The sequence below is a fragment of the Cydia amplana genome, chromosome 12 (genome assembly GCF_948474715.1).
Source record: "Cydia amplana chromosome 12, ilCydAmpl1.1, whole genome shotgun sequence".
In the NCBI taxonomy this organism is placed as follows: domain Eukaryota; kingdom Metazoa; phylum Arthropoda; class Insecta; order Lepidoptera; family Tortricidae; genus Cydia; species Cydia amplana.
Genome location: NC_086080.1, coordinates 13,263,176 through 13,286,309, shown reverse-complemented (window position 1 = coordinate 13,286,309; position 23,134 = coordinate 13,263,176). Strand labels below are relative to the sequence as shown.

General features: G+C 40.5%; 3 protein-coding genes across 3 annotated transcripts; 2 read left to right on the top strand and 1 right to left on the bottom strand.

Moving 5' to 3' along the window:
- Nucleotides 1-1,399: 1,399 nt before the first annotated feature.
- On the bottom strand, nucleotides 1,400-2,965 carry LOC134653065 (uncharacterized). Its single transcript, XM_063508352.1, has 2 exons — nucleotides 2,707-2,965; nucleotides 1,400-2,619 (listed from the first exon to the last, which is right to left on the bottom strand). Exon 2 carries the CDS (start codon nucleotides 2,615-2,617, stop codon nucleotides 1,544-1,546), a length of 1,074 nt encoding a protein of 357 aa, XP_063364422.1. The 5' UTR covers nucleotides 2,618-2,619; nucleotides 2,707-2,965; the 3' UTR covers nucleotides 1,400-1,543.
- Nucleotides 2,966-5,347: 2,382 nt separating this feature from the next.
- LOC134653063 (high mobility group protein D-like) lies at nucleotides 5,348-7,604 on the top strand. Its single transcript, XM_063508351.1, has 4 exons — nucleotides 5,348-5,497; nucleotides 6,151-6,313; nucleotides 6,402-6,545; nucleotides 6,631-7,604. The coding sequence occupies exons 1-4, from the start codon at nucleotides 5,349-5,351 to the stop codon at nucleotides 6,706-6,708; spliced, it is 534 nt and encodes a 177-aa protein (XP_063364421.1). The 5' UTR covers nucleotide 5,348; the 3' UTR covers nucleotides 6,709-7,604.
- A 1,949-nt stretch (nucleotides 7,605-9,553) lies between these two features.
- LOC134652622 (target of rapamycin complex subunit lst8) lies at nucleotides 9,554-21,868 on the top strand. Its single transcript, XM_063507782.1, has 7 exons — nucleotides 9,554-9,833; nucleotides 10,270-10,422; nucleotides 11,249-11,310; nucleotides 11,750-11,903; nucleotides 14,331-14,521; nucleotides 19,791-19,933; nucleotides 21,732-21,868. Exons 1-7 carry the CDS (start codon nucleotides 9,708-9,710, stop codon nucleotides 21,845-21,847), a joined length of 945 nt encoding a protein of 314 aa, XP_063363852.1. The 5' UTR covers nucleotides 9,554-9,707; the 3' UTR covers nucleotides 21,848-21,868.
- Nucleotides 21,869-23,134: the final 1,266 nt, after the last annotated feature.

The following is a 23,134-nucleotide window of genomic DNA, read 5'->3' as shown; positions in this document are numbered from 1 at the left end:
CGCTGTGCAATCCCTACACGTTGAGTACACGTACTTCAAACTTATGCTATATATTATAATTCCTACAGTTTAGCCAAGAGTTTATCCTTGGAGAAAAGGCAGAGAGATTCATACTGTTCCTTATAACAGGCATTTTATTTCTACTGTTACCAATCAATTGGACCAGCCAATCTATACACAAATAACATGTGTGATACATTAAAATTTGGATGACTACACATATGCCTGGTTACATATTAGCTAGCAAATATATAGCTACCACAAGGATTTCCCTATCATAATTACCATCTTACAAATAACTTTCTGATTATGATATTTAATGTGATATTATAAGTTAACTTAAAGTTTAGTATGCCACAGAAACAGTAGTGCATTAGAATTGAGAAATATCTGTGGCTCTAGTGAAAAAAAAAAGTCTCTCGCAGCTTAGGTGTAAAAGGGCATAAGTGCCATTGTACCCATTTTCACTAGGGCCACATCAGATATATTATTGATTTTATGATTGAAAGAGAGCTATAAACTTGTAGTATACATTATAGTTTGTAGCTTTCTAATAGACCCCGAAGGCTAATCCTATTGTCTATTGTTCAGTAAAACCGCACGTGCTACTTACCTGCAAAAAAGGGTCCTAATTATTCTATTTGGCACCTGAGCGCGGGCTAGTCCAACGCTCAAAAAACCAGTGTAGGTGCGCTCTCCGATAACGCGCCTTTGTTACGCATCTCGATGACACATTTTAGACTGGTTCTGTAGCGTTCGACTCGCCGGCACTCAGTAACCGAAGTACCGATTTTTTATGCAGGTGGTTGTGGCACGTGGCACGAGCGGTTTTTCTTAACAATAGACAATTGGATTAGCCTTCGGGGTCTATTAGAAAGCTACAAACTATACTAGGACTGATTTTAGACAAATAGAAGCTTAGAGGCAAAGAAAGTCCTATGCCTTCTGTCCAGTAAGATAGGAAGGGCATGTAGAAAGATGGCAGGCTTGGATAGTTGCCTATAATAGTAATCCACCCGTGTGTGGACTTGAGACTATCTTTTTATATTCAAATATTTCATATATTTACTATACCCCATTTCAATTCAAATGCCATGGGGTATTTAATTTGAAACTGCACAAAGAGCACCATAATGTTGATTTATTGTTTAACAATTGCTTTACGAGTTCTGCTCTTCAAAGTCTAAAAAACTCTGCCGGGTATCTTTTGTAGTCACTACTCGTATTGTTTATGCCTAATGACCAGAGCTCGGCGGGGATGAGCTATTTGCCTTATAATATAACGTAAGACATGTCAAATTATAAGGTAAATAGCTCACCCCCGCCGAGCTCTGCTAATGACCATCTCAAGTGGAATCCCGCCATGGCATTTAAAGGGGTATACACATGAAGGATTTTTTATCAGTTCCATGGTCCAAATCGATCACACGTTTAACCAATATCACATTAACATGCCAACAAAGCAGAAGATATATTGAAGAGAATTTAAAAGTACTTTTTCACTTAAACGGGGCACTGCCAAATGTTTAACTGTTTCTGTCTTTTACGTTTGTTCCTGTCTGAAAATGGGTTTTGCACTGTTTTTGTTTGGGGGAACTTTTTTCTTTGGTGAGAACAGAGCAATATTCAAGGCATTCATTTTTCTCAGGAAACAGGGATAGGATATTTCTTTGTCTTTAATTCCTTCCTTCGCCAAATACATTTTATATCCTAAATACACCTCTTTTCCTGAATTGAAGTTAATGTCAAGGTATTCCTTCTCAGATTTACCATGAAAGTAGTGTGAGGGCAGTTTGGGCAAGTTCTTTAAATATGTTTCAACATGTATCAACTTTTCTCTATTGTATCGTTCTTTGTTATTTTTTCGTACCGGTGTAGAAACTACACCGTGTTCATTGGCTTTCTCAATCCAGCCCAAAACTGTTTTTTCCCCGAGACCGAGTGTGTTTAAGAACATCTTTTTGCAAACCGGCCAGTGTTGATTGTTTATTTTCAGTGAATATTTAATAGTTCTGTGTCTTCGAGACTCACCATTTGGTACAGTTGTAGTTCTTGTATAATATATGTTTACTAAAGCACTAATGTAAGCTTTTCTTTGGGCCCAAGTCATTTCAGACCAAAAGCTGTCAAAGCATTCCTGTCGGGATACATCATCTAATTGGTCACATTTTCTCTTTGAGCTTTTGTGGCACACGCGTGACATGCAGGCCGGGCCCATGACCCTCTTCTTTCTTTCTTCATAACCTACTTTTACGCCTTTTATCCGTTTCTGGGTCAAATAAGGCTTACCTTGTTCTCTAGCTTTCTTCACCTTGTTTATTTCCCAAGTTGATGTATCACGTATTTTTTTCCTAGATCTTTTAAGCTTGGGTAAGCCTGGAGTATCTTGCATAGCCTGCAAACGTTCTGAATCAAAGTATTTACTGTTTTTAACCAATGCCATCATGAGAGAGTAACCTCGATTTGGCTGCTGTTGTTGTATTTGTTGCGGTACTTGTTGTGGTAATTGTTGTTGAGGTAATTGTTGTTGTGGTGGTGGTAAAACTTGCTGATGATGAGGAATTTGCTGAATTTGGGGATGTTGTAGTGGTGGTGGATGTGGATGCGGATTCATCATTTCTACAAAGAAAAACAATCAGTTGTAATCAAACGAAACAACAGACGAAAGATATGAAATGAACGTCAGATTTACTTTGCAAAACTCACCTAAAAATCGTAAAAACAAATGAAAATATAAAGATATTGAAGATATCGCATGAAACACGGCTTTATTAGTAATATATCACTTAATATCGCCAAGCTACAAGCGATTCGCGGAGCGACAAGCGACGTGGCGGTGAAAGGCTATGCTATCCCAAGAGCGAGCGTCAGCCCGTACAACCGACATAGTTACATTTTCTATACATTTACTTTGTGCATTCACCGCACCGGGCTGCGTCACCTCCGCTCTCGCTTCCTCGCTTGCGCTCCAAAACCGCTTTGCTTCACTCCGCCCCGCCCCCGCCCATACATGCGCTTGTTTTTCGATTCGGCGTTTCCGCCGTCATTTGAAGTTTCATTCGCTTTCAAATGCGACATGTCTTATCTGTGACATGTGTGTGAATGAGATAAAATTGTATATACGTGTCTTGCTCTAGTTTTAACAGAAATTCAATATATAGCTGGTCAACCAAATCTTGTCAGTAAAAAATGGCGCGAAATTCAAATTTTCTATGGAACGATATCCCTTCGCGCCTACATTTTTCAAATTTGCCGCCTTTTTCTACTGTCAAGATCTGGTTGACCAAGTATATTAACATTATTTTAAAAATGAGCGCCTAATTCAAAGTTACCCTGAAATTGATTTTAATTACTGTTCATATTTTTACAATCGGTTTCAAAGAAGAGGGTCCCGATTTGTCTAATTATTTTCATAATGATTATTTTTAGGGTTCCGTAGTCAACTATCTGTTTGTCTGTGCGTCTGTCCGTCCGACGCTTTGTTTGCTCCGTGATAATTCGTGCTAGAAATATGCAATTTGACATAAGTACATTGTGTAAATCTAATACGGGCAATAAATTAAACCAGATACATAATTTATCCGTCTAATCATTAATTAAGTTTTAATTTTGGTTTGGTTTAAGCAATTAATTCGTTTTTTAAGTTACACTTAATCATGACCCCATAATATTTTTTTTAATTACCTAGCAGCAACGTACCTACCTACTGCTAGAAAAATAGACAATTTAAACTAAACGTACAAAAAAGGGGTCCATTGTACCCCATTTTCCCCTAATAAGTACTGCGGCCATATAGATAAGCTGTTTGAGAAACATTACTTTCTTCTCTACCAAAATACCAACGTTTTGAAACAGGAAAAGATCGGATGAATTGAATTTATTTAATACGGAAATATCCCGCAGGGTGCTATTACTGAGTTTAAGGTTTCTCGGAAGGAATGTGAGGTAAAGTTAGGATAAAGGCGACTGTTCGTTCGAATAACTATTAAATCGCGAAGTTTTCGCGTGTCCGGACTTGCCTCCTAGACGGTGTTTTCAGAGTAGGTAAACTAATTCCTCGTTTTTATCCCACTAAACTACACTATAAGATCTCGCGTGCAAATGTTGTTGCAACTTGCAAGCATCTATAGCTGGTCAACTAAATCTAGTCAGTAAAAAAAGGCGCGAAATTCAAATTTTCTATGGGACGATATTCCTTCGCGCCTACATTTTTTAAATTTGCCGCCTTTTTCTACTGTCAAGATCTGGTTGACCAAGTATATATATTTTACAGTCGAGCATCAGTCAAGTGTAAAAAAATATGGGTGCACACATGCCACACATGACACTCAAAAATAATATTCTACCGCAATGATGCACGAAAGCCTATTTTCTGCACCCTCAGAGGTATCACATGTATCGTGCGTCTATGTGATACGGGGGATGCGATGAATTAGTATATGGAAAATAAAAGAAAATTATAATTTATAATTGTCTTGTAACTTAACTGTAACTAAAACGTACCTAGCTTATAATCCTAGGACCTAGATTCGTACTAGGAAATCTCAGAGGAGTCCAATCTCACAAGTGAGATTGACAGAAACATTTAAACTTATATCTTACAAGATAAATGTATACCTACGTTTATAACTCGAATATGGTAAACATTCGGCAAGTCGTAAGATAAGGCAGTAAATTTGCGATTGTACGTTTGTATGGGTTTTCTCATATATTATATCTAGGCGATAATGCGTCGTCGTTACAGAATCTTGGATTGGATTAAACCAATGTTTGACCAATGTAGGTTACATACACATTCATCGTAATATATTACAAATACATACAACACCCTTATATCCGTTGAGATAAAAACTATTTCATGGTTCCTACAAAATATCAAATCGTAAACAAACGCATCTGCCATTCAAGAGCTATGTTTTATTGGCATCTCTTTCTCACCACGTTTGCCGCGCTTTTGGTATTTTCATAATAAACGTTGGCGGCATTAAAATGAGGCGCGAGTTTGGTAGTATGCTGGTAAAGGGATACTCGAAGGACTGGGTCACATTTTGATGTACTTATAATAATTTTGTTAGAAAAGTGTCAAGGAAAAAATAAATTGTATCGAGTTTCACTGATTCCTTTCGATTTTCGACCAATATAACGCTTTATTCCTAACAAAAATGCAGAATAAAATTTCTGAAGTAAATGTATGAAGCACGTTTTGATTAACAACTTTCTAACTTACGTGAACATAATAAGGTTGAAATTTCATAAATCCTATTTTAAGCCTATCACGGATATACGTAGTACACCGAGCGCGGCCAGTTGGCAGCATTGAATTTGTCAGCCAATCACAGGCGTCGTAGATGGCGCTGTACAGTGACGCGAGCCGACCCCCAAGCTGCCTTGCTCTGGGAACTTTGCTTCGAGCTCCATACATTTTCTTCTGGCTCTCTACAGTCTGCAGTTTGGTTGTGCACCAGTTCAAAAAATATTTCAAAATTTTTGCCATCAGGTAAGTTAGATTATTTTTCTAATCAAAGTTAAGTGTTTTACTGTGTTTAGTAGTGTTTATTATGGCGTATTTCTTAAAATTAGATTTCGTTCCACGTTGGAATTCTCGTTCAAACATGGCTATAGGCTTCGCCATACTTTCTTAGTACGCGTGGGTACGGAGGACGCCTCATTTTCAATAATTTATTTCTCTCATCTTTTCCATTGAAGGTCCGAATCACTTCTTCTACAAGTTATAGCTTAATAGTGAATAGATTATTTGGTAATGATGTCATGTACAGTTATTGCGTACTTTCGACATAAAACGTGAAAACAAAATGGCTCGTTCGACCCAAGCTTAGGCCAGTGAACTCGTTATATGGGTGATAACCGATTCAGACGTTTTTTACATTAAATTGTTTAGTGATATATTGCATTTTGTTGTTTTTAGTCGAAATTATCGATTTCTTTCATTAGAGATTGTGTAATTACAGTAATATTAGCCCTTTAAGCGTTTCCCGCCAAAATGACGCCCTAACTGCCGTGTAGCCCGTGTATGAAGTCGTCGCGTATTTCGCCGCTCGGTTTGTGGAAGGCATGGCCCGGATAACCTGTTGCCTTTCATAAACGAGCTTTTTTTATCTAGATTTTCATTATTTTTTTCTTTTTTCGCAGGAAAAAAAATAAAATGACGGACAAGCCCAAGCGTCCTATGTCAGCTTACATGCTGTGGCTCAACAGTGCCCGAGAATCGATAAAGTCCGAAAACCCCGGACTTAAAGTCACCGAAATCGCTAAAAAAGGTGGTGAAATATGGCGGGGGATGAAGGACAAGAGTGTAAGTTCACCTCAACAGTGTTCCATTGTCTATATACTTATAACTAATTACGAATTCCGTTTTATAACTCTTCCTTTTTTTCATTCAGGTGTGGGAAGAGAAGGCGGCAAAAGCAAAGGAGCAGTACACAAAGGACCTAGAGTCATATAATGCGAATGGCGGCGGCGGTGAGGGTGGAGGCAAGAAGGCGCAGAAGCGAGGAAAGAAGGCCGCTAAAAAGGCGGCAGCACCCGTAAGTTATATCCCTTGTTCTTTTGAAAATTCCTTTATTCTTTTGTTTATTAAGGTGAAGCTTAACAAATTGTTTTTGTTTGTAGAAAACAAAGAAGAAGAAGGAGGAGTCCGAGGAGGAGGATGGTGATGACGATGACGAGGAGGAAGAGGAAAGCGAATGATCTCCCTGCCGCTAAGACTTGTTCATAATGAGTAATTTACTTGGACTTAATTTATTACAAAGTAAAACTGGACTGATTTTCCAAAATCTGTGTTAACACTGATTTGGATTGTGCACATGCATTTGTATTTGTCTGGATTATAAATTAGGAAACAAGTATAAATTGTCTTGTATTCTGCTATGTTCATATGAATTTAAAAACATTGTGTTATAATTTCTTATTGACATTTTATCTCGACTTTAGATTAATTAAAGTGCATCGTAATGCAGAGTTTGGAAAATCTCCAATGGCTAAGGCAAATTTAGGTCTAAGCCTCACAAAAAAATGTAATGTTAAGTGTTAGCATGTATACACTGGGGAATTTGTACAGTTAGCCCTCCCTCGTTAAGTTCGCTGTGACTGGACACCTTTACTTGTACCTCAACTGGTTTTACCCAAACTAACTTGTAATACTGACTGTAGCTGTGCTTCAATAGTATGCCATAACTCGGTGTTAATGTAAATCTTAATTATAAGTATACATAAACAAGTGGTTTTTGGTCAGATCTTAAAACAGAAAAGTAAATTTAGAGACTTATTTCATGGAAGGATGTGATGCTTATTGTTAATTAAAACCTACCTCTTCTCATTGTAAATTTCAATGCTGATAATGGTACCAAACTTAAGCTAAGAACAGAAAGCATGGGGCAAGCCTCCATGCCGAGCAATTTAAATAATTTAGGAAATTGATGTGTATGTTGTAATTTTAGTTAGTTAATAGGTAGGTTTTCGATGTGATTTGTCTCTCAAATTTTACATTTGTGTTATTTTGTAAATGAGAATTAGCATTCCTCATGTCAATACGGATTTTACATGTTCAATAAAGTAATTTCATATAAAATACTTCTATTTTTCAATTCGACTTTTCATTCTTCATGTTCTTGGACCCGGTTTTGACATTTGGCGAGGTAAATTGCAGTCCGTTTATTGGTTTGCAAGTTACTTCGTCAACCTGATTCAGGTAGTTGGCGGCATTTGCTTTGCTTGTAAACAGTAGACTCCTTTGGGGGAACCCAACGGCCCTTGTAAGAAAGCGATCTTGTACTCTTCGTAATAAGGTCGTGGTTGTGTACTGAATTCACCCAATGCAGTGTTCTACTGTAGTACAGTCTACAGCAAATGCCTGCACAAACGAGAGCGCTCCCCAAATATACCTAATTTCTATGTAACTAAAGTTTGAAAGCATTATTAAGCTCATTTTCTGTGTATATAATATCTGCTGTAGACTAAATAACTGTTTGCCTTCATAAGTCCTTAAAAGTGAAAATAAATCGACGCGATAATGCACACCCGACATTTATATGAAGCCAAGCCAATGAAACAAAATGGTGACCGCGTCCTCGACTGATTATTATTACTACGAAGTCACGTGCTATCTTATTGATTATTTTTACGTGAGTGGTGCTCGTGTAGGTATACAATGATTTGTTTTCATGCGTAAACTAATTATGCGTAACTTGTGTAAGTTTGATTCGTAATAGAAATGTCGAATATGAAAGTCCGAATATCCCAAATGTATAAATTGGAGACAAAGGGAGATATTGTCACGTCAACAAATATGACATCATTATATTCCGGATGTCCAGTTTGGCCCATGTTATTAATATTATAGGTTTACAGATATTATTTAACCCGAATTATAAAAGCCAATATCGAATTAATAAAATAGGGCAGGGCAGAGCAGCCATCTTGAATAAGTGTTGCCAGTAAACATTTCCTTCGAGTTATTCAATTGATACTTTTTTAACGTATATCCCAAGGCCCCAACGTGTCTGTTCTCTTTGACGGCGCAGGAACTAGTATCACTTCTCTCTCCTCCCTCTTGTGAAAATGCCACTTGTCAAAAAAGGACAACTATACTGTTGACAAGACGAACTTCAAATCCAGTTGTTGCCGTTTTGGTGGTTACAAAGCTGTGTATGTGTGCGTAAAAACGTCTATGTGTGCATTTTTAGGGACGTCAAAAGTCGATTTTAATCATGTTATATATCGATAAACGCTACACAGCGGAACGGAAAAGCAATTAATTAAAGCTTCAATTTCTTCGTTAAAAATAAACAAAATTGAAATGCTAATGGATTATGTATATATTATAATATAATAAAATGATTCAATTATTGCGGAACACATATTTTAGTACGTATATATGTATTGTAATTAAAAATCTGAACTTTCCCTTCGTTCCCTGCTGTGGCGTGACGATAAAATCGTTTAAAATTCAAATTGCAAGAAATGTCGATAGTTTATCGATATGACTTTATCGACATGGCCACAGCAAGGTGGTTACGTATTGTTAATCGTACATGAAAACAAAGTGGCAACAGTGACAGCTCGCTTAGGGTCCATCTTTACAAATATTATATCTATGGTATATCCATTCTATAGTTAGTCAAAGGACTGTCTCATTTCAAACATAGACACTAGACAGAGAGAATTTATGCTATCATTGTCTTACACTAGTACTAGCACCCAAAAGAAAAGGATGAGTATAGTTTTTTTGTACTTATTTACTGACAAATTAGTTTCACCAACTATAATTGTCTAGGAAACAGATTAGACTAAAAAAAGGCGCGAAATTCAAATTTTCTACGGGACGATATCCCTTCGCGCCTACATTTTTCAAATTTGCCTCCTTTTTCTACTGACAAGATCTGCTTGACCAGCTATAACAACCAACACTACTATAAGCAAAAAAAAAAAACAAATTTAATGATTAATTTGGAGGATAGTTTTTTGATACGGACCGGCCGACATGCCAATTGTGACATTTAAAACGTCAGTTTGACAGCATACTCTGCTTGTCGAGCGTGTGTTTATATTTTTTCGAAAATAAATATTTCTTTGCATGATAAATAATTTACGTATCGTTCTAAGCAAATTGACATTGTGTACATTTGGGTGAATAATTGTTGAAAATATTTTGATGCTCTTAATCTTAACAAATAAATAGTTGATTGAAGATGTCAGGAGATGCGGCGGCAGGCGCGTCGCAAGTTGTGCTGGTGACGGGCGGCTACGACCACACCATCAAGTTATGGCAGGCTCACAGCGGCGTTTGCTTGCGGACTATGCAACATCCGGACTCGGTATTTAATAACTATCTCTAATCTTATCTGTTTTCATTTCGACTTTGTTTATCCACAATAACAAGACCATGCCTTTTTTTTGTACTTCTGTAATTTTGTAATAGTAGAAAAGTTACGTAAATTAAAATAAATTGCATTGTTTACATCCGTAAGCCTTATTATTTATACCGGGGGCCCGTTTCTCAAGAGCTTGTAACTTGTAATACAAGTGGATTTCACTTTTTGACAGCTTTTGTTAGAAAGGGACTTGTATTACAAGTTACAAGCTTTTGAGGAATGGGTCTCTGGTTCCTGTAACCAAAATATGGTGCAATTTCCTCAGATTAGTAATTATCTAATTGTCGTTGCTGTAGCCTGTAGCCCTGGCCCAAAGTCCTCCATTTGACTTTACTCTGAGCTTTTTCTTTTTTTACCTACTACTTGTTTTTATTTCCAGCAAATAAATGGCCTAGAAATAAGGCCCGATGGCCAGATGGTGGCCGCTTGCGGCTACCAGCACATACGCATGTATGACCTCGCTAGCACCAACCCAGACCCTGTCATGAATTATGAGGGTGTAAGCAAAAATGTTTCTAGAGTTGGATTCTCGGTAAGTTATTACTTTGATCCATGTAGTTAGGGTTGCCATCTCTAAATTCGCCGAACACAGATGTAGACTTAAAAAATCCGGACATTTGGCGTAAATCGTATTTTTTCCCCGGACGTGTCCGAATAATATTATTAAAAAAACAATCGCTCTTTCTTTCATTCTAAAAAGTGTCCTTTTTGAAAACTTCCCTGGATGGCCCCCGGACGGCCTCCAAACTAGGACGAATCCAGGGAAACCTGGACAGATGGCAGTCCATGTAGTCAATGTTCCAAATCTGTAATGTATTACCACTAAAGGGGGGGTCACATTTTTATGTGTATTAATAGTGTCTCATTTTTAATTTAAAATGGGGGATACAATCAGCCTCCCTATAGGTCAATAGGCATACAAAACAAAAAACTGAAGATTATAACATTAATGAAGGTATATTCAATTTGTTTAAAAATATGATTCCTCAAATTTATGAAGTTTATGTAGTCATTGCCCTTCCAATCTAGCTATTAATTGTGGGGCAAAATCATGTGAAAGTGGAAGTATAGTCTTTTCATAGTTGTGTAGTATTTTCATTGGAAATCTCACTCACAGTTGTGCTCTGAGCGCCTGCCATGAAAAACAAAAATCACACTATAACACTTTAAACTCTCGCGTTTTGTACACATATTTAATTACACAAAGGATTTTAAGGTAAAAACAATGAAATTATATCACGGTAGACCCGTTTGTGTAATTAAAAATCACACTAATATGGAAGTGTGAGAGAGGTAGATAACAAATTTTCGTACTCACAAGAGACTTTGTCATTAAGAATGTTTTGTTTTTGTTTTAGGAAGATGGCAAATGGATGTATACAGGAGGAGAAGATTGTACAGCTAAAATTTGGGATATAAGGTGAGCTTGTGAGCATTAGTGGGTCTTCTTCTCAGCATATTTGCAACCACTGCTGCTGAGCAATGAACATATGCCTCTTTCATGGATTGTTCTGTCTATTGTCTCTATGCCAGGTCGGCCCTGCCGTTTTTTTCATGTCATCCGACCATCTGGCTTGTTAGAGGGTAATAAAAATATATTGCTTAATTTTTCTTCTATACTCTATAATAAAAAATGGATAATTATAGTTGTTACTATTTACATAAATCATTTTGGACCGCACAGTGTCAGACCAATGGAACTCCAAAAATAATAAGCACACGCGAGCGAGGCACGTCTACACTGGCCGTATGCTCGCTCTGTGTGGACCCGGCTATTGACTAGTAACAGCGACATCTACCGGGATATTGAGTAAACCTCGGGTTTTGTACTTTTGATTAAGGAAATATAAACGTTGCAGAGTGGGCCGACAGTTCCAATGCCAGCGGATCTTCCAAGTGCCGGCGCCGGTAAACGCCGTCATCATGCACCCCGACCAGACGCAGATCATGGTCGGCGACCAGAGCGGCATCATCCACGTGTGGGACCTGCGCACCGACCAGAATGAACAGCTGGTGTGTAGTCATAGGGTTGCCAACCGTACTATATTATATAGTATTGTACTATATTTTGGCTCTCTGTACTATATACTTTTGGAAAAATATATAGTACGCTATAATACTATATTTCTGATTAAACGTATGTTACACTTATGTTTAGTATTTTATCTAAAAGTACCATATTTTTTTGAAATGTACTATATTTTTGATGCCCTATTCTGGAAAATACTATATTCTACCAAAAAATAGTTGGCAACCCTAAGTCAGCAGCAGGTTGCTCGGGCGATGTGTTCAAAATTACCTTGGCACGCTCTTATTCTCTTAACCATAAAGTCGCGTCGAGATCATTTAGAACACCTGGCCCGCTTAGCAACTTCTGCTGCTGAATGTACCACCGAACGCTACGTTACTATAGTTTGCTATAATCATACACACACGGTTTGAAAGAAGTGTTTAAATTCTATAGTTTCAAATCTGACATCCAAGTAAGTGATCACGCACATTATTTATTTATTTATTTATGTTAAGGAGAACCAACAGCTACAAACTTTCAATAGATAATACGATTAAAAACAGGAAGCCAATTACAGGAACTCACAGGTAGTTACAAAGTATTAAATTTTAAACTAATGCTAGCACCTACGCACACACACATGCGTACAAAAAGAGAAGGAAAAAAAGAGAAAAAAAAACATAATGGAAAATGGCAATAGAAGCCTTACAATAGATCCTAAGTTTAATACCTACTTAGTACATTAGCGCCTGGAATGTCAGAGGTCACAGAATTCGAGCGATATGCGGTAACTGGGTTGCTTACGGAGTTACGGGTTAAGCAATTTGAGTTTCGCACTGCTGGACAAAGGTAGGTATCAAGCGCGACTTTAAGTATGGACTCGCGCGCGAGAACGCAACTTATGCTAGACCGCCTGTTGATCTCCACTACTCCAATTTAAATAGTCCTTCCTCTGGTCATTTGCTAATGAAAGAATCCAAGTCGTTTAGTCATTTACTTTGTCTACACTTGCTTCATAGCGCTTTGGAAAACCTCTCTGGGGCCGTAGCCAAGATGACAGTCATACATCAAAGAACGTCAAACGATAAAAAAATGTTTCGGGGTGACAGATGCTACTAAAATTCACGTGACTATTTCCATATATTAACACATTCATTGCCACCCAGCCAAACAAGACATCCGCGCTAGGCCACATAAAATCGTCATATAAAAGTGTAGTACCACGAACCCGACTATCGGGTCGTTCGGCCTGGGAATGAAATCATAAAATACCCGATAGTCGGGTTTCCGGCACTGAATGTGTTAAGTCTCGATTGGCTTTTTCTATAAACGAGTGTCATCTTCGCTGGACTTCTTTATTGAAAACTTTATTTATACACGAAAAATAATGAGTTGGGGAGCGTTCAAGTATTACGTAACGAATTTGGGGGTTGGGTCTTGTAAAACGTTACGATGCGTTACAGGGGCGGGAGGGGGGTTTGAACTACGCGTTACGTAACATTGTTTTTTAGCCCTTCAGAACTTTTCGCCACTTTATGGTACTTTACGCCACATAATTGTGGCCTTTAGGTAAAAAAATGGTCACTTGGTGGTTACGTAACGTTTTACTAGGGGGAGGGGGGGTACAGAAAAACGTTACGGCACGTTACAAGGGGGGGAGGGGGGGGGGTCTAAAATGTCCAAAAATTGCGTTACGTGGGTAGTATAAAAGCAATGTACTATTCTGTTAATTATAGAATATGTGAGATAGTCTCTATTGTTGATTCACATTAGATCTCTGGGCGCATTAGGTTTTCTGTTTATTATACTTTGAGGGTTTATACTATTTTTTAAATACATTTCTATGGGTTAGGTGTGAGTACAATTTATTATGTCAAACATAATTGGATATTAGAAATTCAAGTATATTTTTATATGTTGGGCCATCTAAACCCAAGTAAAAAGAAAGCCTCCCGCGGCTCTATAACAAAACATAATTACCATTTTAAAGACTTTACATTTTTCACATAGTATAATTCGTAATTCTTTATTGCAACCATGGTACCCTGGGTACCTACTAAGAAAAATGTGGCAATATGAATATCTAGGCCCTCTGTTTCGTTGTGCGATCTTATGCCTTCGTGTTGGTTCACGACCAACCCCCAGGCGAAATCGGTTTTCGAAATACGAACAGACTTTCAAGTATTGAACGCTCCCTTGTTTGTTTTTTTTTTTCTCTGTTTTGGCTTTTGTTAGGTTAGCCAATGTCAAGTTGTGAAGGTATTAAAAGTTAGGGAAACAAGGAATTAGGAAATACGGATAAGACGAAAATTTGGAAAGGAAAGGATTGGATTTACTGTAATATATATAATTATATTATATGTATACTATATTTTTATATCATTCTTTTCTAAAAATACTGATATGATTTTATCCCTTGTTTGTTTCAGATACCGGAAGCCGAGGCGTCGATCCAGGACATCGCGATCGACCCGGAGGGGCGCATGATGGCGGCCGTGAACAACAAGGGCAGCTGCTACGTGTGGGCGCTGGGCGGCGCGCCGCCGCGGCCCGTGCCGCGCAAGCACCTCGTCGCGCACACCAAGTACGCGCTGCGCTGCCGGTTCAGCCCGGACTCCACGTGAGTACATACATGATGGCGGCCGTGAACAACAAGGGCAGCTGCTACGTGTGGGCGCTGGGCGGCGCGCCGCCGCGGCCCGTGCCGCGCAAGCACCTCGTCGCGCACAACAAGTACGCGCTGCGCTGCCGGTTCAGCCCGGACTCCACGTGAGTACATACATGATGGCGGCCGTGAACAACAAGGGCAGCTGCTACGTGTGGGCGCTGGGCGGCGCGCCGCCGCGGCCCGTGCCGCGCAAGCACCTCGTCGCGCACAACAAGTACGCGCTGCGCTGCCGGTTCAGCCCGGACTCCACGTGAGTACATACCAGGGATGTTGCGAACATCCGCATCCGCATCCGCAACCGCGGAACTTCCGCATTATTTTCAATATCCGCATCTGCATCCGCATCCGCATAAAATCGATGCGGAGCTTATGCGGATGCGGATGTCGAACAAGTCGGTACAGGAACGTCTTAGCGGCGGCGTAAGTGCTAGGTAATTTCGTCATTACCTATAACGAAATCGTCTAGATCCAGAAAAGTCGGCCAAGTTATTGTTTATTAAATATAACGCACCTATATGCTCAAATACTAAACGTTTCGTTTTTTTTTCTAATAAAAAAATGCTAAAAATGTAATATTTGAAGTTTTCTAAGTACCTAATCTTGACATCCGCATCCACATCCGCATCCGCGGATGTGAGCCTTTAAATATCCGCATCCGCATCCGCGGATGTCCTAAAATCTGCATCCGCAACATCACTGGTACATACACTACCTTACTTAAGCTTTGGTTTCCTCCGATAGCGGTGCCGTCATATAGCGGCCGTCTCCATACAAATACTACGACATCCATATTTAACCGTATTATTTAGTATGGAGACGGCCGCTATATGACGGCACCGCTATCTAGTACTAGATCTAAGATCCCGTTTTCTAAGGGGACCTTGCATTTTGGAGACAAAGCAAACCGCTTGGAACAGGTGTTCCTGGGGGTGATCTGAGCTAATTTCGCCCGGTTGCCGAGAGGTCCCCCCCAGCAGGTGGGCAGGGGAGGGGGGGGAAAAGTGCCTCCGGCGCGCCTCACTCTAAATTTTATATCTGCATACATCTAGCAACTATATCAAGTTTGGTGTCTTTTTCGTATAATTTGAGGATGGAGAATTCATTTCTGTGACTAAACTTTCACTCACCCATACAAAAAAATCGAGAAATTCAAAATTCAAAAAAAATCTTTACACTTTTTTTTTTTGAAAATCCTCTACATAATTAAAACTATGAGGATCTGCTCTAAAAAAAAATACATGTGAATAGCCCAGTTATTCTACTATATAGAATAATAAACTTATCAACCATTTTTAACTAATAATTGTATTTAAAAAAATGTTTTGTGTCGCACGGCGGACCGTACTGAAGTAGGTATACCTACACGCATTTAGTTTAGACACGCATTTACTTCAAAACATTATTCAGCATAACGCAAGTAGGTACAGAAAGTAAATATTTAAAACAATAAAGGAATTTACAATAAGTACGATATAACTGAATATTGGATTATCCTATGCAGAATGAGTTGTCTACCTACTGGATAGTTTCACGACAGATCAATTTTTTATTTAGTTATTGTGACCTTTTATCTTCTACGTCTTTTGAGATACTTATCTATGTATACATAAAAATTATACTAAATTTGCGTGTAGTGTAGGTATCTAAACGGAGGTGAATGCGGTGCAGTGCAGCGGCGCTCGCGCTCAGGGACCGTTGGTATTAGTTCCCAACATCTTTATTTAACTTCCGTTAACTTGAATCTTTTCCGCCGTCTCACTATCGGAAGGTTGTCTGGAAGAGATCGCTATTTAGCGATAAGTCCGCCTGTTGTTACCTACATTTTTGTACCTGTTCATACTTTTGTAACATTTCTTTTGTAGTGTGCAATAAAGCATTTTATTATTATTCACTTTATCTTTCATCTTAAGTTAGGTTTTTTATAATATGAATATAAAAGTAAAATATAAAAACACTTACAAAACAATAAAAAATACATATAAACACATTATAAAAAACCTAACCTAGGGTGCCGCCAGCAGCGGGGCAAGGCCCAAGCTGCCGGTGGTCAGGGCCGCAGAGAGAGGAACTGGCGGACTATCCGCGCCGTTTCCAAGATCACCGCCTTCTGCATCTGGCGCCTTCTGGCCCTTGATCCAACCACCTAGCGAGAGTCTCTCAAGATGTTGGTCGAGACTCTCCGCTATTAGACCGTTCACTGAAACGACTATCGGGACAATGATCGTCGAATCCACATCCCACATGGCGGTTATCTCGTGAGCCAAGTACTTACTGGACTTGTCCTTCTCGGCCTTCACGAGATTCTCATCATGGGGGATGGTGATGTCAACGAGCACGGCCCGACATTGCGATCGATCTATTATCACAATGTCAGACTTATTGGCTACAATAGTCCTGTCAGTGATGATAGATCGATCCCAATAGAGCGTGGCACGACCATTCTCGACAACAGGCGCAGGTAAATACTTGTAGTACGGTACTTCGCGGTCCACAAGACCATATAGAAAAGCAAGTTGCTGGTGAATAATCCTGGCTACGAGCTTGCACAGATTATGTCTGTGCAAGTACTCGCCGTTAGCAAGATGAGAACAACCGGAAATGATATGCCTGAGTGACTCTCCGGGACGGCGGCATGCCCCACAAATGTCGACCGTACCGTCCTTCAGGATATATTTCCGATAGTTGTTCGTCATCATTACTTCGTCCGCAATTGCACAGGCAAAACCCTCGGTTTCTCCGAAGAGGTCCCCGAATTGTAACCAGTTCACCGACCCGAGCAGGTCCACATCGGGTCCCGTGAGGGCCTTGTAGAACCGCCCGTGTAGCCCCTTACTCTCCCATGCCGCCTTGCGATCCGCAGTACTTAGTACCACAGGTTTGCGCCAGTTCTCGTTTGCCAAGGAGAGCGGGGTGAGGTTCCTGTCTACTGCCACCACAACACGATGCATCCCACACTCGTTGTTAAGGAAATAATTCCTGAGATTGTACACCTGGCGGTTGTGGAGATCCTTGGCGTTTAGGAAGCCTCGGCCTCCACACTTCCGTGGGATGTACAATCTCATAACTGACGAGCGTGGGTGTACCATGCGATGCATGGTGAGCAGTGATCGGACCCTCCGATCTAGGGCGTCCAGTTCGGTCTGAGTCCACCTTAGTATGCCAAAGGAGTATGTGAGTAGGGGCATTACCCAGGCGTTGAAGGCGCGCACTTTGTTGCCTCCTGACAAAAAACTGTTAAGGACTTTTGTGAGCCGACTGAAAAAGCGCTCCTTCACCGACCGTCTAATACCCTCGTCCTCAATACCCAACGACTGTGACATACCAAGGTATTTATAGGTTTCTGATTCAGAGATAGATCTGAAAGCCATTGTCTCAGAGAGTTGTAAATTTGTTGAATTTACAACCCTCCCCCGCTCTACATGTATAACCGCACATTTATCGACACCAAACTCCATGTTGATGGCACTACTGAAGACTTCGGTAGTTTTCAGTAGGTTCAACAAGTCTTGGCTATTTTGTGCAAATAATTTGAGGTCATCCATGTACAAAAGGTGAGAAATGACTTCACCCTCTCTCCGAAGCCGGCAACCTAGTCCCAAATCTTTCAGCAGGGTGAGGTTCATGAGGAGATTCAGAGCTAGGCAGAACCACAGGGGACTCAGACTATCACCCTGAAAGATTCCTCGCTCAATCCTTATAAAATCCTGCGGGCCAGAGCGGTCATCCCCGCCTCCTGGTTGACGAAGGACTGTGGTCCACTGCCTCATACACGCGCTTAGGAAGGCTCTCAAAGCTGCATCAACTTTATACAGCTCTAAGTCCCTCCCCAGCCATGAATGAGGCACCGAATCATAGGCCTTCTTATAGTCAATCCAAGCGGCTGAGAGGGCCCCCTTGTTCCGCCGGATTTGTTGGCATATGGTCATGTCTATGAGGAGGAGCTCTTTAGTACCACGGGACCCAACCCTACATCCATTTTGAGCGGAAGCCAAAATATTGTTTGCGACAATGTGCGCAATGATTTTTGCTCTCAAAATGGATGTAAGGAGCTTGTAGAGTGTAGGCAAGCATGTGATGGGTCTGTAGTTTTTTGCTTCCGTGGTACTACCGGACTTGAAGAGCAGGAAGGTGACACCAGTTGTTAAGGAAGGTGGGAGAGAACCAAGCTCGAGGGCTTGTTGGAATTGTGCTGCCACTTATTATTATTATTTATATATTTCATTTATATTTGCATATATATCACGTCCAGAAGTAATATATTAATGTAATCTACAAAAAGAAGCATAATAACTTATAAGAAACCATCAAAACATACTTAAAAATCCTAAAAGCTGCATACTGCTCTTACAATGCAGGTACGCCGCGCGACATAAATATTTTTTTTTACAGAGTTATAAAAGAAAAATGATTGAGAAGTTTACTATATATAAGGATAACTAGGCTATTGACAGGTATTTTTTTTGTAGAGCTAATCCTCGTAGTTTTAATTTTGTAGAGGATTTTCAAAAAAAAAAGTGTAAAGATTTTTTTTGAATTTTGAATTTCTCGATTTTTTTGTATGGGTGAGTGAAAGTTTAGTCACAGAAATGAATTCTCCATCCTCGAATTATACGAAAAAGACACCAAACTTGATATAGTTGCTAGATGTATGCAGATATAAAATTTAGAGTGAAGCGCGCCGGAGGCACTTTTGCCCCCCCTCCCCTGCCCACCTGCTGGGGGGGACCTCTCGGCAACCGGGGTAAATCAGCTCAGATCACCCCCAGGAACACCTGTTCCAAGCGGTTTGCTTTGTCTCCAAAATGCAAGGTGGTGGACCTTAGATCTCTTGCTAATCCTAGGAAAACCGATCTCTAGTCGGTCGATAGAATGCGACTAAAAGCATACTTATGCGGTTAGTCGCATATGCGTTTAGTCGCAGTTGCGATTACTCGCGCTTGCAATTAGTCGCAGTTGCTCAAGCACCTCATGGCGGAAGTCCCACGTGAGTACCTTACCTGCGGTTGGCCGCACTTTCGTTTAGTCCTACGATTACTTGTATTTACGAAGTCATACTTACGATTAGTCGAACTGCTGAGAAAGGACCTCTAACGCTACGCACTATGATCCTTCACGTGAGTCCTTTATGCCGGTCGCATCTCCGTCTAGCTAATAGTCCTTACGATTAGTCGCAATTCTCGTTATTGATTATGATTATATCATCTTAACCGTCCGTTTCCAGAATGCTCGTGACGACGAGCGGCGACTGCACGGCGCGCGTGTGGCGCACCAGCGACTGGGGCCTGCAGCGGGAGCTGCGCCACGACTCGCAGCGCTGGGTGTGGGACTGCGCCTTCAGCAACGACGAGCGCTACCTCTTCACTGGTAAGCGACTGTAGGAAACGTGCATCAACTGTAGGGGGCAGCACAGGAGCCCCTTGATTATTATAAGTGTCAAGATCAATAAGTTTCCGATTTAGGCCACAAGCCCCTCTAACGTGCACGGCCACTATACGAATTTGCGATAGCGCTTGTGATTGCAAATAGGTATTTACGTCTGGCTGCATCAGTAATATCAGTAACTAGTTGGAGTGTGTATGGCGCAAAGACGGCCGTTTTTTTTACAGATTAGAAATTTTATACGTCAAAAGTTAGTAGTAATTTCTGTCTTCCAAAATTAAATCTGAGATGCACTGAATTATAGTGTCGTTTACATATTATTGTACTGCAATATATGTATATATATCATAGGAACTGTAGCATTTCGGAAGAAAAAGTTAATAGTAGTGTGTTTGTGCCGGTTCTGGACCAAAACTTTTCCGCCAGGGGGCGCCACTTTGTATTTAGTTTCAAAAGTCGCCGTTAGATGGCGCTACTTGTTAGTTAATAAAAATATTTACTGAGTAAATACATTATTTTATTATGCCTCTCCTCACCCATTGGGACATGGACCACGCGACTAAAACGTCGTAAACGCCATGAATTCCACGGCGCTTACATGTTTAGGTCACAAGATTCACGTACCGCTTCTGTAACGACGTAAGCGCCATGAATTTCACGTCGCTTACGACGTTTAAATGTCGCGACGGCTGGAAGCCGTCCCGCATTACGCGGCATCAACCTTGAATGTACACGTGTCGCCCACGCGCCTCGCCGGCGGACCTTGTTGCATTCCATGATTACGTCATGCGCAGCGCAGGTGTCAGCTGGCGCCAAGATGGCAGAGCATTCCCAACTGGCGGCGCACGAATTTCAGTAACCTAGCCTCGTTTCACTAAGCTCGAGAAATCAGATGACGTCATATTTATTATATTCCATGACATTCTAGAATACGTTGTATAACACAGGTTATTAGAATATGTGTTCGCTGTGTAACTAACGTTGCGCATACAAAGTGCCCGAACTAAAACGTCAGGCGTCTCCGGTGGAGGTTTTTGGAACTAACTAAGCCGGAACCCCCTCTGACTGCGGACTTTTTTAGAACTACTCAGACGGCAGCTCATCTATACATTTCATAGCGGATGGTTTTCGAACTAACGTTGCGCATACAAAGTGTCGCCCCCTAGCGGGGATCATTGCCCGAACTAAAACGTCAGGCGTCTCTGGTGGGGGTTTTTGGAACTAAGACTGAACTCCCTCTGACTGCGGACTTTTTTAGAACTACTCAGACGGCACAGCTCATCTATACATTTCATAGCGGATGGTTTTCGAACTAACATTGCGCATACAAAGTGTCGCCCCCTAGCGGGGAGCATTGCCCGAACTAAAACGTCAGACGTCTCTGGTGGGGGTTTTTGGAACTAAATAGCAACATCCACTAACGAGGCGACACTAGCGACATCTATACATTTTATATAGGAACCTTAATCAAATCAATTACTCGCATACAATTTGGCGCCATCTAGCGGGAAGTAGTGTGAAACTAAAAGTGGCGCCATCTAACGGATGTTTGCCTGAACTAACAAGTGACGCCCTCTGTGGACATTTTTGGTACTAACATGTAGCGCCATCTAACGGCGACTTTTGAACAAAGTGGCGCCCCCTGGCGGAAAAGTTTTGGTCCAGAACCGGCACAAACACACTACTGTTAATTACCACTATTTTTAAGGTTAGAAAAATTCTAATCTTAAAGAAAAAATGGGGTACAGAATTATGTAATTACAATTAGAATGTAACGTTGCAGGTTCGTCGGACAGCTACGCGCGGCTGTGGGACCTCGAGAAGGGCTCGCTGGAGCGCGAGTACTGCGGCCACCAGAAGCCCATCACCGCGCTCGCCTTCCGCGACCAGGCCGGCTAGGATATACACTAGACACTTACCCGAAGCCATAGAGAAAAAAAATACATAGAGTGCTCACACCATACATTAGTTTTAGTACCCAAAAGACTATTAGCATCTAGCATCGAGTAGCGGAACTATCAGTACTGCTACTTGACAATAGATGTAGCACCGACCTGAAAGTCTTATCTCAACAGCATAAGACTTTCCGGTCGGTGCTACATCTATTGTCAAGTAGCAGTACTGATAGTTCCGCTACTCGATGCTAATAGTCTTTTGGGTACTAAAACTAATGTATGGAGTGAGCACTCTATGTATTTTTTTCTCTATGCCCGAAGCCTACGGAATAATGCACGCTCGACGCTGGGTTTCACCAATTTATGATAACCAGTGGGAAAATGTCAAAATATGGGTGCATAAAGTGGCGGCGCGTCAAACATATCCATAGGCAAGCATATTTGGTTTACATAATTATTTCCTTTACAACTCCGACTCACACGTCCAAAAACAGGCAAGCCGGTGGGATTCGACTTTATTGACGCGCCGCCACTGGTGCACATGTCTTACACTAAAATATTATATGCCCCATAAGCTCTTATGTATCTTTGGGCGAGAGCGTGGCGTCCATGTTAAACAAATGAAGACCTCAGTGTATGCTGTACGGTCGAGTTCACAAAAAGACGCCTCTAAGACACTGACAATAAGATCGTGTAAATATATTTTTGGAACGCTGGCTGTAGAGATGTTATTGAACCCGACCGTACAGCGTGCACTGAGGCCGTTTCGTATGTTTAACATAAACGCCGCGCCCACTCAGTTTGCACTCTTATACTGCGTTGGCTAGAGTCGAAAACCTCAAAATATAGTTAAAAGGTTTGCGACTTTCAGTATAGTGTACTAAAGCTGAAAACCGCTTGAGTTTATTTGAAGGAGTTAAGAGGTTTCTGACTTTAGCCAAAGCAGCGCGTCAAATAGCTATTAGCTATGAATGTATAAGGGCTCAAGACGGGCGTATCTTAAGACCGGTTGCAACAAATAGTTCTGTACTGAGTTACGTTAATCAGTCCGTCGATTATGCTATCTCATGCTATGAAGTTAAGCTTCTATACAAAAATACCATTATAAATACCATTATTTTAAACTTAATGGTATCGAAATTGTATGTGTTATTGTATTTAATTTTACTATATAATTATACCGAAATCGATTGAAAAAGCTGAATAAATGAAACAATTGGTGTATTTTGAATTTTAAATTACAATATAATCATATTTTTCACTTTTTTGATTTTCAGAAGTCTTGTATATT